An 18,273-nucleotide genomic window follows, 5' to 3' on the forward strand; every position below is an offset into this window, starting at 1 on the left:
CACCCTGATCTTGGCATTCGAATTGTTGCGCTCTGACCGCTGTAAGGGCAACAGAAGCTATTGCAGGGGTCGAGAATGGAATCGGGCCCAAGGGATGAGAGACAGGCAGGAGATCATCTTTCCCAATAGGTGGGAAAGAAGGATCAACAGAATTGATTTTAAGGTTTTGACCTGCATCACTTTATGCTGGTGTTGCGCTCCTGAGAAAGGAAAACCTGAGATGTCTAAGTATTTAAGACTGCCCCTAAGTGCGTGATCCTGGTAACTGGTGTCAGTTGGCTTGTCTCCCAGTTCACAGAGAATCCGTGATCCTGGAGAGCTCAGATCGTAAACTGCAGGTCTCGTTGAGCCTATTGCATGGACAACTGGATTAAAATGTCATCTAAATAACATTGCCGCCTCATGGGCGTCACCCTCAGATGAGCTGCTACAATGTCCAGTAACTTGGTAAATGTTCTTGGGGCCAAGGAAAGGCCAAAAGGCAGAGCCCTATGTTGCCAAAGGAGCCCTGCATATGAGAATCTGAGATATCTCCTGTGTGACAATCTAATGGGAACATGGAGATATGCCTCCTTGAGATCTATAGATGTTAAAAGATCTCCCCTTCTAATGCAACCTAAGATGTTATGTAGGGATTGCATTTTGAATCTTTTATAAGTAATGTGCAGATTGAGCTCCTTGAAATTTAAAATGGCTCTCTGCCCCCCCCCCCCGATCTTTTGCAAACTAGAAAAAAAGGATGGAATAAAATCAAAGACCCCTTTGGCCTAAAGGCACTGGCTCTATTACATTGATGCCTAGCAAGTGCTGGATCTCGGCCTACATGAGGGACCTCTTGGTGAAGTCCCTGGGAACCGGACATTGAATGAATATGTGAGGGGAATTGGAACAAAATTCTAAAGTGAGCCCAAGCCTGTTTGTAATGGCCAAGCATCTGTAGCGGTCTCTTGCCACTGGCTGGCAAAACTGCTTAAACAGCTGGCAATGGGAATCCCCAAAAAAGGATCACTTGCTATGGTGATAAGGCTGGATGCTGGCCCCTCGAAAGGGTCATCTTGATTGAGGCAGTCTAGCCCTGTCCTGAAAGGCAGATCTATCCTGTGAAATATCCATGCCCTGGGAATAGAGTCTTTGGTAGGGTGGGAAAGCAAACCTCGCATCCTGACTCCAAAAGGACTGCCTTCTATAGAAAGGGGTATATCTCCTTTCCACCCTTCTGTAAACATAGGGGAGAAATTTCCTTTTATCTTTACTTTCCACCAGGATAGGGTCAAGGACTTCCCCAAAAAGATTACTGCCTTTGAATGGAGCAGAAGGCAGACAACACTTTGACTTCATATCGGCTTGCCATTGGTGAAGCCATAAAAGTCTTAGAGAGGTGACATTGGATGCCAGTGCCCTTGAAGCAAATTTGGCCATGTTTAAAGTCGCGTCTGCTGCGGCGATCAATTTACAGATATCCTGATGAAGTCTGGTATCCTCAGGGGCTACTCTAGCCTGCAGTTGATGCAGCCAAATTAGTGATGTTCTAGTAAAAAAGGATGCAGCTATGGTTGATCTAATAGCCCAGGCTGCTGCTTGATGGGTCTTATGAGCTGAAAGTTCTGCTTTCCTGTCCTTGGCCTTAAGGCCTTCAGCCGCGTCAGAAGGAATAAGTGCTGCCGAAGCGAAGTTGGCCAAGGGAGTATCAACTGATGGAACCCTCAAAAGATCCTCCAATTCCTGTTCTCCAGTGTACATCCTTCTATCCATTCCACTAGGAGCTGGAATGGCCCCTGGTTGGTTCCACTGCCTGTGAATTACATCCAGAAAAAAATTAGGGGATGGAATCACCTCCTGCTTTGTCACTGGTTCTGTAAATAAACAGATTTGAGAGTACCGAGGCTCTGAAGGATCCCCCGCTACATCACCTGTGACTCCCATATTTGCTGTATTTTTTGCTTTTATCAGCAAGGGCTGGAACAAGTTAGGTCTCAATAGCTCTGAATAAGTTGGTTTGTCCTGGGAGGCTTCTTCCTCCTCTGACAATTCATAGTCCATCACTTCGTCCTCACCCCCCAACGAAACCTTGCTATGCAGGGAAGGAAGTGGGGAAGGAGGTTCCTGAACAAGGCTAACTTCAGAATGTAACTGTGGAAGAGGCGTTGTTAAATGAGAAGATCTTAATGACAATGGAGCTGTAATGCTCCTTTGTTGAAGGGTAAAATCAATGCCTTGTGAAATAGTTTGTGCAATCAGAGTAGATAACTCCTGAGACAAACCAGGATTCAAGCCTTGGTCAGGGCACAGCCCTGCTGCTGTAGGCATAAAGGTGGCTGATGGAGCTGAAGGCCTATGAACAATATACCCTCCAGAATTGTTCACACAGGGAAGGGAGACAAAATCCCCCCCAAGTGGTGCAGCATTAAGGCTTTGCAACGCTATATCCGCATTAGGAGACCAATTTAGCTGGTCCTGCTGAAGTGCCAAAGGGAAAATTTTTTGGAGGTAGTAGCCACGTTGCTGGATATTGAGATTGGTAGAGCTCCAGCTGCCTCTGCTCGCTGTTGAGCCTTTGAAAACTGCTTCTCCAAAGCCCTTTGCCCACTTTGGGCATCCTTCTCACCTGCAGCAGATGTAGATCTAGAGGATTGAGACTTAGATTTTTTTTTTTTAATTTGATTTATATGCCGCCCTTCTCCGGAGACTCAGGGCGGCTTACAATGCGTTAAGCAATAGCCTTCATACTTTTGTATATTTATACAAAGTCAGCTTATTGCCCCCACAATCTGGGTCCTCATTTAACCTACCTTAGAAAGGATGGAAGGCTGAGTCAACCTTGAGCCTGGCGAGATTCGAACCTGCAGTAATTGCAGGCAGCTGGTCTTAATAACAGGGTGCTTTAGACCACTGTACTACCAAGGCTCTGGTAACAGGCATTTTAAGCAGATCAAGTGCCCCTAGGATCAGAAGCCCCTGATCTCCTTAAGGGGGAAAAACTGGCTGAATCACCACTGTGTGAGCCAGAACGCTCCACCATTTTTTCTTGTTGCTGCAATCAGGAGACTGCTAATAACAATATAATAATTCCAAACCTGGGATCACACTCCCACTTTGAGCTGCTGTCCTACAAGGGAATAAAGCTCCAAGTCTCAGCAGAGAAAAATAGCCCTCAAAACTGGTAAAATGGTTTGAAAATGGGCAAGTAAGACTTCGCAGCAGCTGCCCAGCCAATTTCGTGCAAATCCAACAATATGGTTTCTCTGCACTTTCTTTCAAATCACCAAAACTATCTGCACACATGAAACTGACAAACATGGTCACAGAATGCGACAATGCCTCCAAACAGTGCGGAACCAACAACACAGCTCCTCTGCACTCTGACCGGCTGCCCCCACTCACGATAGACCGAAGCCTCGGTCTTTCTGTGGTCCTGCGGTGCTTCCAATTGGGGCGGCCTGCTGGAAATACCAATCGTTGTTTCTGTTAGGAAATAAGCTCCGGCACCAAGATCACCTTCACCTGGCCGCCTGTGTCGCCTACACCAAGGCGCGCTCTCTACGGCTCCCCAGCAAGCTCCAAAATGAATTGCCAACAATCCAATATTTAATTGTAATATTTCTGGTAATTATTGTAATTTTTCCACTCAGAACAACTCAGCTATGTCTCTCTACGCCAACTGAGTTGAAAAAACTGAGGCTTGGCCGGCAGAAAGCGGCATGGCCAAAGATTTTCCAACTCAGTTTCTGGCCAATCAGATGCTTTGAATGCCCAGGCTTAGACTCACCAAGCAGCGCACAGGAGAATTGGACTGTCGCCCGAGAGGAGGGAAGGCCACCACTCCAGATCCGGCAGCCACCGACCAAATGGGAGCAGCAGCCATCCTGGCAAACCTGCCCTGCGCAGCGCAGGCCCCTGCGAAAGTCCCCGGCCAACCCAGAGCCCCGCAACTGGAGAGGAACCCCACCCTCCTTGGAGTGAAGTATGATGGTGACCCACAGCAGTTGGGGTTCTTCCTGAAGCACGTCCTCACCTACATGTAAGAGTATGGGCAGGATCTCCAAACCCAGTGCACCCGGGTCTGAGTCATCATCTTAGCCCTGGAAGGGGCAGCTTCCCGGTGGATGGTGACCCTCCACAATGTCGACGCAATCGAGCTGCAGAACTTCAACCGTTTCATCTCTGCTACTCCTTTGACCCACTGTTGAATCACCGATAGTCCCAGTGTTGCAGAATATACAGCCTTATGCTACATAACTAAGCTCCATTTCATGCTGAACAAACTAAATTATTTATGTATCTTAAATAGAAAGCTATCTTACGATAGATTTTTACCCCAAAAGTTTTTTATTAAAATAAATTCGATAAAAATTAAAAAAATCTGATTTAAATCAAAAAATCCGATTTAAATCAAAAAAATCTGATTTTTTTGATTTTTTTTAAAAAAATCATTGATTTTTATCCACCCTGGTTGTAAGGGCCACATCAACCCAGGGCATCCCTAAGGAGTACAAAGACCTAGCTGAAGTCTTCAGCGAAGAAGGCTCTGACGAGTTTCCCCCACACGCACCGTCCCACAGACTGTGCTATTGAAATTCTCCCAGGGGCTAAACTATCAAAACCCAAGATGTATAGCATGTCACCCAGGGAACTCGAGGAACTGAGAGCTTTCATAGATAAAAACCTGTCGAGGGGGTTCATTGAACCAACCCGACCAAAAATCGCTGCCCCAGTGCTATTCTGAGAGAAAAAAGATGGATCCTTGCGCCTACGTGTGGACTATAGAAATTTAAACACTGTAAGTGTAGAGAATGTGTACCCCCTTCCCCTCATGAAAGATATGTTAGCCCACCTCTCTAAAGGAAAAATCTTTTCAAAACTGGACTTGAGGGAGACTTATTACTGAATCAGAATTAGGGAAGGGGACAAATGGAAAATTGCTTTTAACACGCCTTTGGGATGCTACCAATTCAAAGTGCTCCCATTTGGACTACAAGGCGCCCCCGTTGTCTTCATGCAACTAATATACGAGGTGCTCCATGAGCACCTATACAAAGGGGGTTTGGTGTACTTAGATGACATTTTAATATACATCAAAACGAAAAATGAAACTGATCTGGGAGATCCTAAATAAACTCCATGCAGCAAAGCTTTACGCAAAACTTTCTAAATGCGAATTCCACCAAGAAAAAATAGACTACCTGGGATACCAGATATCCCATGAGGACATGGGGATGGACCCACAGAAAGTGCAAGCAGTGATCGATTGGGCCCCTCCCCGCACACAAGTGCAAAGCTTCCTGGGGTTTGCAAATTTCTACCACCAATTTATCCCAGCGTTTGCCCATAACTAATCTTTTGAAAAGGAAAAGAGGGGAGACAAGCCAAAACCCAAACACCCCCTAAACTGGACCATGGAATGCCAAGTGGCATTCGATAAATTGAAACGACTGTTCTCAGCCGAGCCCATCCTAAAATACCCAGACCCAGAAAAACCTTTTATCATACAAGCAGATGCCAGTAATGTGGCCGTTGGCACCATTTTACTCCAAGAAAATGAGCAGGACCAACTCCAGCCCTGTGCATACACATCTAAAAAATTAACCAACACTGAACAGAGATGGGCTCTCTGGGAAAGGGAGGCATATGCGGTGCGTTGGGCTGTCCTCACTTGGAGACACTTCCTAGAGGGAAATAAAATCCCTTTTGAAGTTTGGACTGATCACAAAAACCTGGAGGCCCTTAAGACCCCACGGAAACTCTCCCCAAAACAAGTATGCTGGGCTCAATACTTCAAACAATTTGATTTCACCCTCAAATATTTTTCTGGGGGGAAAAACCTTTTGACAGATGCACTATCTAGAAAACCACAATACAATAGCAAAAAATCCTAAGTAATCAAACCCCTGCTCCCAGCCTCCCAGCTGGGAGCCAAGGTGATAACAAGAGCGCAAGCCAAACAAGACCTCCCCACGGACAATGCCACCACTCAAGCATTTAAGCAAGCCCTGCTTAATGATGAATGGTTCCAAGCTCACAAAAACACCTGCTTCCTTAAAGATGACTTGGCTTGGATGGGAGGGAAACTGTATGTCCCTGCCAGCCAGAAACTTCCTCTCATGAAAGTGTGCCACGACTCCAAGCTACTGGCCACTTTGGCCTTGTGAAAACTCTGCACCTCATCAAACGTCAGTTCTAGTGGCCATCCCTCAAAAAAAGACATAGAAAGCTACGTGACTAGCTGCCCCATCTGCGCAGCAGCAAAAAGAAGACAGGGAAAAACCCCTGGACTCTTATAGACAGTAGTTGAGCCTTCAGCACCCTGGAGAGAGATCTCTATGGGTTTTATTGTTGAGCTGCCAGAAAGTGGGGGTGGGGGGGAATACTGTCATTTGGGTTGTAACGGACCTGTTTTCCAAACAGTCCCATTTTATCCCTTGCCAAAAAGGGATAAAATCCCCACAGCCAAGGCACTTGCCAAAACGTTTCTACAACAAATCTACCAACTACATGGGCCCTTGCAAAGGATAATATCTGACTGGGGGGTCCAATTAACTTCAAAGTTCTGGAGGGCATTCCTCAGCGTACTGGGGACCGCCCAGGGCTTAAGCTCCTCCCACGATCCAGCCAGTAATTGATCAGCAGAGAGAACCAATGGCGTTCTAGAACAATACTTAAGATGCTTTATTAACTATCAGCAAGATAACTAGACTGACCTCCTGGCTTTTGCAGAAGTAGTGTACACCCCATTTCGAGTGGCAACAGGTCAAGATTTCACCCAAATGCCAGAACTACCAGTAGAAGAACCAACCATACCCTTCATTAAGGAGTGGATACAAAACCTGCAAAACATGTGGCCAGTAGTAAAACTGGCACTACGTGAGGCTAGGGCTGCCTTTAAAGCTCAAACTGACACAAAGCTTTTCAAAATAGGAGATAAGATCTATTTATCCACTAAATTCCTACAGTCCCTAGAACCCTCAAAGAAATTGGGACCCAAATTCATAGAACCTTTCCCTATCACCAGTCATCAATCCAGTAACAGTAGAGTTACTACTCCCTAAGTCCACTCACTGGACTTAGATAAGTCCACTCAGTGTTTCACTGCAGCTTACTGAAACCAGAAATTACCTCCCCTCTAAGGCCACCAGCAGCCACCCCTCCTATGCCTGTTATGGTGAAGGGGGACAGCATTTTGAGATTAAAGAAATCCTAGAGTCCCGCACACATCACGGCTCCACGCAATACCTGGTAGCCTGGAAGCATTTACCCGCCTCCCAGAACAAGAGCATAGCTAAAAAACATGTCAGAGTCCCCAAATTACTGAAAAAATTCCACTTGAAATACCCTAAAAAACCCAACTAACTCACGGTTATATTTTTCTTTCTGTTTCTTTACAGGTGGATTTCCCCTTTTTTTAAGGGGGGCAGCATGCCATATCCGTATCATGAAACTGCCATTCCTGTGGGGAGGGGGCCTGGATAGATTGATTAGCTTATTGCTCTCTTCCTATTTCCCATACATCCTGTATCACCCTACTTTATAGCCTTTATCCTGGCACCTATGTGCCCTAAGCTTGATTTACCTTTGGGGGAATGTAATAAGGGGGCCATGTGTTTTGTCTCAGCCCTGAAGCTTCCTGAAAGACAAGCCTGGGAATAGCTTATCTCTTTCTCAGGCCATTCTAACAACATTTTCGCACCTGTGGGTTGGCTCATTCAACCTCGGACTGAGAAGAGGGGTTTCTAACTACTTTATCCTAACTGTATTGCCTGAGGGGGACTTTAGATTCTGCCTTCCTTTGTCCTGCAATCACTCTCTTTCAATAAAAGGTTCCTTTTGAAATGCTGAAGTTTCAAGAATCGCAAAGAACTACGGATCTCAACAATTCTCTCCAAATCAGGACTTCCGGTTTGCGCCGTGGGGATACAGACGGGGAATTAGTGGGCTCTTCGGAGCCCCGCGAAAACTCTGTCTGCCAAGCCCCCGCCGGTAGGTCTTTGGACCTACCCTGTCCTGTAGGGACAGGGGGATAGAGAGGGACCCCTCGGATGGCTGAGAGGAACGGGCAGGTTCCTCGGAGCCGGAGGCTTGCCCTCTGTGCTGGCGGCAGTGGAATGGCGGCCATGGCGGCTGCCCTGAGACTGTGGCAACCAGGATACAAGAATGTGCAGGAGGAGAAGAGGAGAAGCGGAGAGTGGAGCTGGGAGTTTGCATGCCGGGTGAGTGGACATCAACCCAGGCAGGAACTGCCCACAAACGCTGAATTACAATTAGTCTGCCCCAGCCTTTACAGCGGCTGAGAACTATTGGGGCCCAAAGATAAAAGACCTGTTGATGGATAACATAAATTACTGACTTTTTGGAAATGTTTGACTATCTGGATATATTTTTTCTTTACTTTTTGGTGGATAAATGAGATTGGACTATGTTTGGGAGAGAGGAAGGAGAAGAGGAAATAATTAAGTCTTCAAAAGCAAAGGAAAAAGACAAACGGAAACGGATAAAATGGTTGCCAGCTGAAAAGTGAAAGTGTAAATTCCAGGCTGCTTGTTATTTGAAAAGAGAAACTTTGTTGCTTGTTATTTAAACTTGACTATTCTGAGGAAAAGATTCAGAGAACTTGACTTAGGATACATAATCTGTTCACTGGTGGATTTATTGAAGATTAGAAAGAAGAAATTAAATGGAACAATGAAAACTGAACTAATAAATGTGGCAACAAAAGAAGGGTGCGGCAATAGAAGGACATGATGATACCATATATGGAATAGCTTCAGAATTAACTTTGTAGAACTCATAACTTTGATGACATTGAAATGGAAAAGATACATATTTGGACAGACTGGAGAAAGGAATAATGGAATATATTATGTAACAAGACAACAAAATATTATATTTTGATTTAAATTAATGTAACAGTTTCTGGGTGGTTGAATAATGCTAGGAGATACTTTTTTCCCCCTTCTCTATGCTCTCTATTTCTTTCTTTTAGTATCTTTCTCTTTGTTTCTTTTCCCCACTCTATTTTCTTTTTTAATCCATTTGACTTCTTTTGTTATATTTCTACTCTCTTCCTTTTTCCTTTTTCTTTTTTAGTGTTATTTTTTTGCATTTCTTTTATTGTAATTATTATTATTGCTATTACTCTCTCCTTTTTTCTATTATTATTCTCATATAAATATATAAACAATTTGATTAAGAAATAAGAGCATAAATGATTGAAGAAAAACATGTTTTTTGGATGTTCCAATGCCTTTTTAAATTTTGAATTTTAACTAGCACTACCTACAGATTTAATAATTTGGAAGAAAATGTTTACCTTAAAAGGCGTTGGATGTTAAAAAGAATTATTTATAGAATTAAGAACCATAAAAAATTGATCTTAAAGTGTTTCAAAATGTTTCCTATTTCCTTATTTCCTAAGAAATAAGCATGGAATGGGAGAAAACTTAAGAGAGAATAGGCGATAAGATATTTATTGAAATATACTTTTATCTTAAATTGGTAAGAGATGTGGAGGAGAATAGACTGGAAAATAATATTGGTAACACACTCCGAAGTAATTTGGAGCTAACAACTGAATAAGAGATAAATGTTATGAATTAGTTAAATAAATGAATTTAGGAATGGAGGAAAGCATGATTCTGGAGATTAGTGAAAGCAATGCTGCGACCCAGTTTTACAAATAAGGTAGAAGTGGAGGAAAGCATCATACTGGAGAACAGTTAAAGTAAACTGGGAACCAGTTAAAAATAAAAATAAGAATTAGGAGTGGAGGAAAGCATGTGCTGGAAAACAGTTAAAGCAAAGCTGTGAACCAGCCAAAATACTGAGTTAGGAGTGGAGGAAAGCATACGCTGGGTAACAGTTAAAGCAAAACTGTGAACTAGCCAAAAATAAAAAGTTAGGAGTGGAGGAGACTATACCTGGGGATCAATTGAAATAAAGTTGTGAACCAGTTAAAAATAGGGGTAGGAGTGGAGGAAAGCATTGCTGGAAGGCAACTACTTGAGTTGTGAACCAGTTTTATAATAGATTTAGGAGTTAAGGAGAAGGTTGGTGTGCAGTTAAAATTGTACTGTGAACCAGCTAAAATAATTAAGGTAAGGAGTGGAGGAAAGCATTGCTGGAAAGCAGCTGATTAAGACGCGAACCAGCTAAAAAATAAATTTAGGAGGAAGTGGAAGAGATTTTACTGGAGAATAGTAGCTAAACTGTGAACCAGTTTAAATAAATACAGACAGGAGTATTGGAAAATACAGCTGGGAAATAGATATTTAAACTATGAACCAGTTAAAAATTAGATTCAATAAAATATGAGAATAAACTTGAAGTAAATAAAATAAAGTATTGTGGAAGTAACAAACTATAGAAGGAAATGTTGATTGTTTATGAAATGACTTTAAGAGAGGAGGAAAATACTTTTTGTCAAGATTATGGATATTAGATGTCATTTAAGAGAAGTAAAATATAGATTTGAGGTAATGGGTCTTAGAATTAAGGAATATATATGAAATATTGATTGTTAAAATGATAAAGATTTAGAACAGTGCTTATTGTTTAGAATTTTGGGTGTAATAGTAGAATGATAAATGTTTAGAATAATATTTTTTTTCTCTTTTCTTTTTTTTTAAAGATGTAAATGGATAAAATTTGGAACAAAATTGATTGAGGGAATGTGAATAATTGTACTCATTTTATGCCGGACCAAACCCTTGTTGTAAAAAGATGTATTTTATGTTTTATGTTTAAAAAAAAAATAAAAAAAAAAATTTTCGGGGAAAAAAACACAATTCTCTCCAAATCACCGTTGCCTAATGCGGTGGGGAGTACTGGGCGACTGCCAGACATGCAGGTTGGCAAATGGGAGTGCGGAACTCCACCACTAAGTTCCTTTGAATCGCTGGGCGGTGCAATAACTATTCTGGTTTTGAAATGGCCACCCGACTCGCCCAATGCAGGAGCGTGAAACTCCACAAACCTCGTTTCCCCGCTGACAACTGGGAGTGCGGAGCTCCTCTGTCCAACTATCCCTGCTGCAATTAAATGGGAGCACGAGACTCCACAGCATGTCTGAAGCACCTGCAGCTCAACAGACAGCAGAATGGCTAACTGACAGGAGACTGTCACTAGCCTGACAGCAGAGACGCCCCTCCAACGGCTGGAGCCAAAGCCCTCACCGTTGGGAAGTCTCCAGTGACTCTATCACAAATGGGAGTCTGCTGCTTAAACTCACAATGTTCTTCCTACTTGGAAGAAATGTCCAGACAAGTTCCTATTTAGTAGTGAAGAAGCATCCAGGAATAATCCTAGTCAGAAGAGAAACCTTTCGACATGTCTGTCCAGGCTGAAGGACTGAGTCAAAAGCTGGGAAGCTCTAGCAACAAAGGTGGGACATTACAACTTTGACAGACTCAGTCCAATCAACTGAACAGACAAGGACAACCCATTCCTGGATACTATCTCCACCACTATGGAGAACAGGTAATTTACTAGTACTAGAATTCATTTGCAGTATAGGTAGTCCTTGCTTAACAATGGTCCCATGGTAATTTGGTTTGGAATTTCTGTCACTAATGAATGAGATTGTAAAGCATGTGATCACATTGCTTAGAGTTGGCAATTCCAGCAGTCTCTGCTGTAGGAACAGAGAAATGCGACATGGCGCTCCCATGTAACACCCCTCCTGCGCGAGCTGCACTGGCTCCCGGTGGTCTTCCGGGTGTGCTTCAAGGTTTTGGTTACCACCTTTAAAGCGCTCCATGGCTCAGGACCTGGGTACTTGCGGGACCGCCTACTACCACCAATAGCCTCCCACCGGCCGGTACGCTCTCTTAGAGAGGGGCTCCTCCAGGTGCCATTGGCTAAACAATGTCGACTGGCGGCCCCCAGGGGGAGAGCCTTCTCTGTGGGGGCACCTACTATCTGGAACGAGCTCCCCCCGGAGATACGGAGGATCCCGGATCTGCGCACCTTCCGCCGCGCTCTAAAGACCTTTTTATTTCACCAGGTGCGCCTGGCCTAACTTTCTCCCTCTTTTTAAACAATTTTTAAACAATTTTAATATTTTAATATTTTTAATATCTTTTAATTCTCAAATTTTAAATCTGTTTTAAATAGATTGGGGTTTTAATCTGTCTGGGCCAAATTATTTAATTCGATTTTAGTTCTGTTTTTTAAGTTTTGTATGTATGTATTTTATTGTTGGCTGTTCACCGCCCTGAGTCCTTCGGGAGAAGGGTGGCATACAAATTAAATAAAAGTAAAAGTAAAAAGTACTGGGGAAGTTGTCGCGCCACCACACTCTCAACAACCTTCGCAACAAAGCGAAGGTTGGAGACTGGACAATAGTTCGCTAGTACAGCCAGGTCCAGGGAAGGCTTCTTGAGGAGGGACTTCACCACCGCCTCTTTCAGAGAGGTAGGGAAGAAACTCTCACTCAAAGAAGCATTAATAATCCCCTGGAGCCAGCCTCGTGTAACCGCCCAGGAGGCCAGCACCAACCAGGAGGGACATGGGTCCAATAAACATGTGGCAGTGCTAAGCCTACCCAGAATCCTGTCCACGTCCTCGGGAGTCACAGGGTCAAACCCCTCCCAGATAACATTCACAAGACCCACCTCCGTCACCCCATCTGGATCTACCCAATCTGAGTCCAGGCCTTCCCGAATCTGAGTGACTTTGTCATGCAGGAATTGCACAAAATCCTCAACCCTGCCCTGCAAGGGGTCTTCCCTTGCTCCCAGATGAAGGAGGGAGCGGGTCACCCTAAACAGGGCTGCTGGGCAGTTCTCTGCAGATCCGATAAAAGCGGAAAAATAGTTAGATTTTGCCGCTCTTATCGCCACTAGGTAGATCTTAATATGAGACCTCACCAGTGTTCGGTCAGATTCGGAGCGGCTGGCCCTCCAGTCGCTCTCCAGGCGTCTTTTCCGGTGCTTCATCTCCCTCAGCTACTCAGAGAACCAGGGAGCCACCTGGGATCGGCACTGGGTCAGAGGCCGCAAAGGCACGACACGGTCCAAAGCTCCAGCGGCCGCCCTATCCCAGGCAGCCACCAGTTTTTCAGGCGAGTCGCGTGCCAGAGCCTCAGGGAATGGCCCAAGCTCCATCAGGAACCTATCCAGATCCATCAGGCGCCTGGGGCGGAACCACCTTGTCGGTTCCGCCTCCCTGCAACGAGGTGTGGCGGTACGGAAGTCAAGTCAAAGGAGTGAGTGATCAAAGTTACGGAGATGCTGAAAACATAACTATACAAGCATTCCTCACACTTATGATTGTTGCATCATTCACTAAGTTACAAGATTGAGATTTGTACACTTATGATCACTGCAGTGTCCCGCAGTCATGCGATTACCATTTGCACGCTTCTGACAATTAGAGTGGAGAAGCCAGCAATAAAATTGCAAGTATCAGTCATGTGATATCTTGTTTAACTTGTTTAACAACCATGTCACCATGTCAGAGCTGACAGTCCCATTTGAGGTTGTTAAGTGAGGACTACTTGTAATATAGAAGCTTCTGCATGGCATTACCTTTATAGAAGTTTTCCATACAGAAACTTTGCACACTCTATGAGCAAGTAAGGAGTTCATGCATTAGAGTACGATTCCATATCTCTGTAAATGACCTGCACAAATACACACACTGCTTTATAACTCTACTCCCAGCATACAATAACCATCACAAAGCAGCATTCTGAAGCAATTTCTATATGTCTCGGAACAACTATTACCTCTTGACCTCCATTGTCCTTTTATGAAAAAAAGGGATTAAGACTAAATAGGACTCTTGCAAGACAAACCTTACGAATATTGTAGAGTACAAAGTGCAGTAAAACTGAAGATGGTTTCAAAAGGACTCCTAGCACTTTTAGTTAAAAGGAAAGTTTTCTTACAATGAATGGAAGAAAAATATCAAAACTGGTGAGGAGAGGACAAAAGGAGGACAGGATTGTAAATTCTCTTGTCCATAAAACTCATAAACAAAGCAGAGCACTGGCACAATCAAAGTGTTGTCTTGAAATGCCATGAAAAATATTCTGGGCCATGATAACTGAAAAGGATTTGGAAGTAAAGGACAGCTCTGTTTTGTTTTGCTCTGGCTCATAGAAAATGTTTATACAAAATAGATGTTATGACCCTAGAAAGAGTGCAGAGAAGAACAACAAGGATGATTAAGGGAATAGAGAGGCTAAATCATATGATGAACAAGCGAGGGAACTAGGTATGTCTAGTCTAACAAAGAGAAGGACTGGGGTAGTATGTAGCAGTCTTCCAGTACTTGAGGGGCTGTCACAGAGAAATGGGAGTCAACTTATTCTTCAAAGCACCAGAGGGCAAGACAAGTAATGGATGGAAGATCATATAAAGAGTTCCAACCTAGAACTAATGAGAAATTTCCTAACAGTGAGAACAATTAATCGATGGAACAACTTGCTCCTGGAAGTTGTGGGTGCTCTATAACTGGAGGTTTTGAAGCAGAGACTGGACAATCATTTGTCCAGAATGCTTTAGGATCTCCTGCTGTGGATAGACAGTTGGACTAGAACTTCAAGGTCCCTTCCTGTTGAGAAGGAAGTAAAGACGACCCAAGCACTGAACACCGCCAGCTTCTGAACTAGCTGAGAAATGAAGAGAATAGCAAGGGAGAACCCTCCCCTCCCGAGCCACTGATTACCAGAAAACTCTTCTTGTATCACTCTACCTCAATTTTCATGAGTTTGATCAGTTCCCGTTTGGCAGCCTCAAAAATGGCACTGGTCTGGCGGCCCTGGTATGGTCCAAATGGGCAATTGCCAGTTGCTGAATCATCCTCACAATAGTTGTAATGGTAGATGCCTGATGGCTGTTCTTCCACTGTCACAGACTTTTGTTCGCGGGAGTCTTGGGAAGCTGACTGTTAAAAATAGAAAAGGTAGAAGCAACTCATGAAGGCCTAAAAAGCAAGAGATTGGCTACAGGAAAGATTTCACAAAGGCAGGTATATCTCCTTTCCAAAAGGCAGCCTCACTTCTATCCCTTCTAATTGTATCTAAAAACCTATAAGAAAATGACAAATATCAAAGCTGACATGCTCCCATCCCCCTTGGCAAAAACTTACTCGAGCAAAGCCATCCAATGCAACTGTACTGTTTTCCTGAAGAGAAACTGAGATGCGGCCTCGCTCATAGGCCATATCAAAGTCAGACCGTGGGCCCTTCGGAATTCCTGAGTGAGAAAGAGAGCATAGAGATAATCAACTGGATTACCCAAAGAATCAAACAAAGTGGGAGAATGGGCCAAAAAGAGACATACCTGAAATGTCAACTGGCATGGAAATACAACGGCTCAACAGAGGAGGAACAGGGGGTTCTAATAAACCTGATTTCAAGGGATCACCTAAAAGTATACAAGGCTGTCATTCATACAGTATAAATGTGAACATTTGACTTTCCCATACCTTGGAAGGAATCCATAAGCAATACTTGCATAAGGAATGCAAAACTGTACCCAAGGAAACCTCTGGCAGAAAAGAACAGTGAAAATACTTAGTTGGTGGCTGAAGACAACTGAGGTTTTATACTCTGGGTTGATCTGATCTTAGTTTCTAGTAGTAGCATCTGGGGCATTACTTCTGCAATATTATTATTAGAGGACATCACTAGACAGAAGAAATTGAAGTCATACTTCGTAAGCGAGTCAAGGCAAGAGACAGAATGAAATGGATTGCACTGGAGGCCAAACTCAACTCACACCTTGTAGCAAATGCCAGGTTTTGCTCCTAGGGCAGACAACTTACCTTGATCTTTAGAGGCATCTGGTTGCCTTCCAGTACTATCCTTTGTGTCCTCAATAGAGGAAGCACTAATTATGCGTTTGCTGTGCCAGACAGGACTTGTGCGTGAGGGGTGACTCGACTGGGGAAAAAGCCTCAATGGCTGCATTTCCTGGGGATGGGAAACACACCACATCCATTACACAAGAAGGTGGGAAGCACAGAGCAGTTCTCTTGCCCAAATTACTTGTGCTGGGAAACGCACCCTCTATGATTAATCAGCAGTGAGGAAAGTGAATTCTTCACATGCTCAAAGGCTACTGTCAATTCCCACGTTAAGAGGGCAAGGTTTAATTTAGTCAGAGGTTATGACTTACATGACTGAAAAGCTCATTAGTCAGGCCCAGATAGTTGTGCAAGGCCAAGAAGGTGACTCTTTGAAGACGAACCATTATGATCTGTAATTGGAAACAGCAAAGTGGCTGGTTAACAGACAGTTACCCAACATATGTCTGCGTATGTCAGGTGCAAAACCTGAAGGTCCAATTAAACTGATTTATTGCTACTCATGCCTATGTACAGGAATCTTTTCAACTAACAGTTAGCACATGCTTGGAGTTAGATAAGGATCAACAAAATTCAAGGGAGGTTGGACTTAGCTCGTTGGTGGGTACATAGGGATTCTAGGCTCTTTTAACATCTTTTAATGCAGTATTTATTTATTTATTGGTTCAATTTATATGCCGCCCTTCTCCAGAGACTCAGGGCAGTTTACAATGCGTTAAGCAATAGCCTTGATACTTTTTGTATATACCTGCTTAGTAGGGCTTTCGGCCCCCCCAAGCAGTGTTCTTTTTTATACCAAATCAGCTTATTGCCCCCACAATCTGGGTCCTCATTTTACCTACCTTGAAAGGATGGAAGGCTGAGTCAACCTTGAGCCTGGTGAGATTCGAACTTGCAGTAATTGCAGGCAGCTGGTGTTACTTAACAGCACTTTAATCTCCTGCGCCACCAAGGCTCTATTCTAAATTTAATGGTGCCACAAAACTGTATTTAGAGATATGTATGGCAACATTAGTTCCTAGGTGTTTGTTTCAGAAGTTCAAATCAAGTAAAAACATTGTAGAGAAGCTATGAAAGATTATGTTTGCAATGATGCAAATTTGCTTGATTGTGTGCTTAACTATTTCCTGCTTCTACTGACGTCCAAAAGCTTACACAGACCAAACCCAGCAGAAAAACACAGAAAGGAGATGCATAAAAGGAGAAAGAACAGTGGCAGAGCATGCTGGAAATTCACCTGAACCACCCGAACCAAGCTCTCAGGATACTTCTCAAAGACCGCTGAGAAGGCTTCCACCGGCAACCGCAGCACAGTGGAGTCTTCAGCTACCCGTGCAGACACTGTCCGATATGGCCGTTGGTGACCCTGTTGGACACCCCCCACACCGGAGAGATTTAAGTGCTATAACTGTAGTTCTTTCTGATCCGCTAGTTACATGTACAGCATGTAAAAGGAGAGCTGTGTTAGTCTATGGTAACAAAAATTTACAAGGAATCCAGAAGCCCCTTTTCCAACTAACAAATCTTATTAAATGAGTTATATCTTATATTCATGAGGTTTGGCTCACTTCATCAAATGCATATAGTGGCTTGATAGAATTAAAAAAAACCCAGATTGATAAAGTAGTTGTAGCTGTTTCACATGTAACCCACGTCTCTATAACCAACCTATTTTCCTCTCTTTCCCCTTACCTCATCCCAATTTAAATCTGATTTAAAATGTACTCTATTGTATCAGAAGATGAGTTGCAGCTCACAAAAGCTTATGCCTTTAAATAACATTTGTTAGTCAGAAGAGGGACTACTAGGCTCCTTTGATTATTTACATTTTATTAGTTTTATGGAGTGATTTGACCAGTACTTGGAGGATTCAGCAGCAAATCAAGCTTTATCTTGTGTGTCTGAGATGGTAAAAACAGAGGATTGGGTCAAGAGGCCTCCTATTAAGGCTAAGTGTATATGACCAGAGGGAATAGGTGTTATAGTTATAGAAGGAAAAACATTCATCAGGTTCACATTTTAAAGTCTGATTTTCACATTGTAAGACAATATGCACAAGAATTAAAGCTCTCTGAAAATTTGTGAAGCAGCTGACAAATTAAGTATGTGTGTATTAGGGGAAAGTACATGTACACAAAACACATTATGCAATAGAAAAAAATCATCCTATATTTACATAGGAAAACACACATGTGTTTTTGTATGAACTTTAAAACATTAAGAAGGCAGAAGTAAAACAAAATTAACAATGTAAAAAAAAAGAAAATGAGATTAACAGTTTACGCTTAAGCAGTTATGAGAATGGTGGTTCTAAATAGACAGTACTTACCGTGATGACATCCAGGATGCTGAGAAGACTGTGCACACTGTCCCCTGGGAACACCTCCTTCACAAGAGTCTCTTTCCCATCCTGAATTACATACATACACAAACAGCTGTGAGAAGCTAACCATGGTTCTATCCCTTGTC

General features: G+C 43.3%; 1 protein-coding gene across 21 annotated transcripts in view; it reads right to left on the reverse strand.

Annotated features, from left to right (window-relative positions):
* Positions 1 to 18,273, reverse strand: part of PNPLA6 (patatin like domain 6, lysophospholipase) — a 142,445-nt gene that overhangs the window by 83,238 nt on the left and 40,934 nt on the right. For all 21 annotated transcript variants that reach the window (XR_015732800.1, XR_015732799.1, XR_004594812.3 and 18 more), the window contains 7 exons: positions 18,134 to 18,214; positions 17,042 to 17,170; positions 16,116 to 16,196; positions 15,763 to 15,910; positions 15,279 to 15,362; positions 15,085 to 15,191; positions 14,689 to 14,880 (listed from right to left, as the gene is read on the reverse strand). Coding sequence is in view for 18 of the 21 variants with exons in the window: in XM_087888516.1 (XP_087744642.1) it covers positions 14,689 to 14,880; positions 15,085 to 15,191; positions 15,279 to 15,362; positions 15,763 to 15,910; positions 16,116 to 16,196; positions 17,042 to 17,170; positions 18,134 to 18,214 (822 nt within the window). In the remaining 3 variants the exon portion in view is untranslated. The remainder of the gene's footprint in view (positions 1 to 14,688; positions 14,881 to 15,084; positions 15,192 to 15,278; positions 15,363 to 15,762; positions 15,911 to 16,115; positions 16,197 to 17,041; positions 17,171 to 18,133; positions 18,215 to 18,273) is intronic.

Source organism: Pantherophis guttatus, chromosome 2 (genome assembly GCF_059756535.1).
Source record: "Pantherophis guttatus breed Tessera chromosome 2, ASM5975653v1, whole genome shotgun sequence".
Classification (NCBI taxonomy): domain Eukaryota; kingdom Metazoa; phylum Chordata; class Lepidosauria; order Squamata; family Colubridae; genus Pantherophis; species Pantherophis guttatus.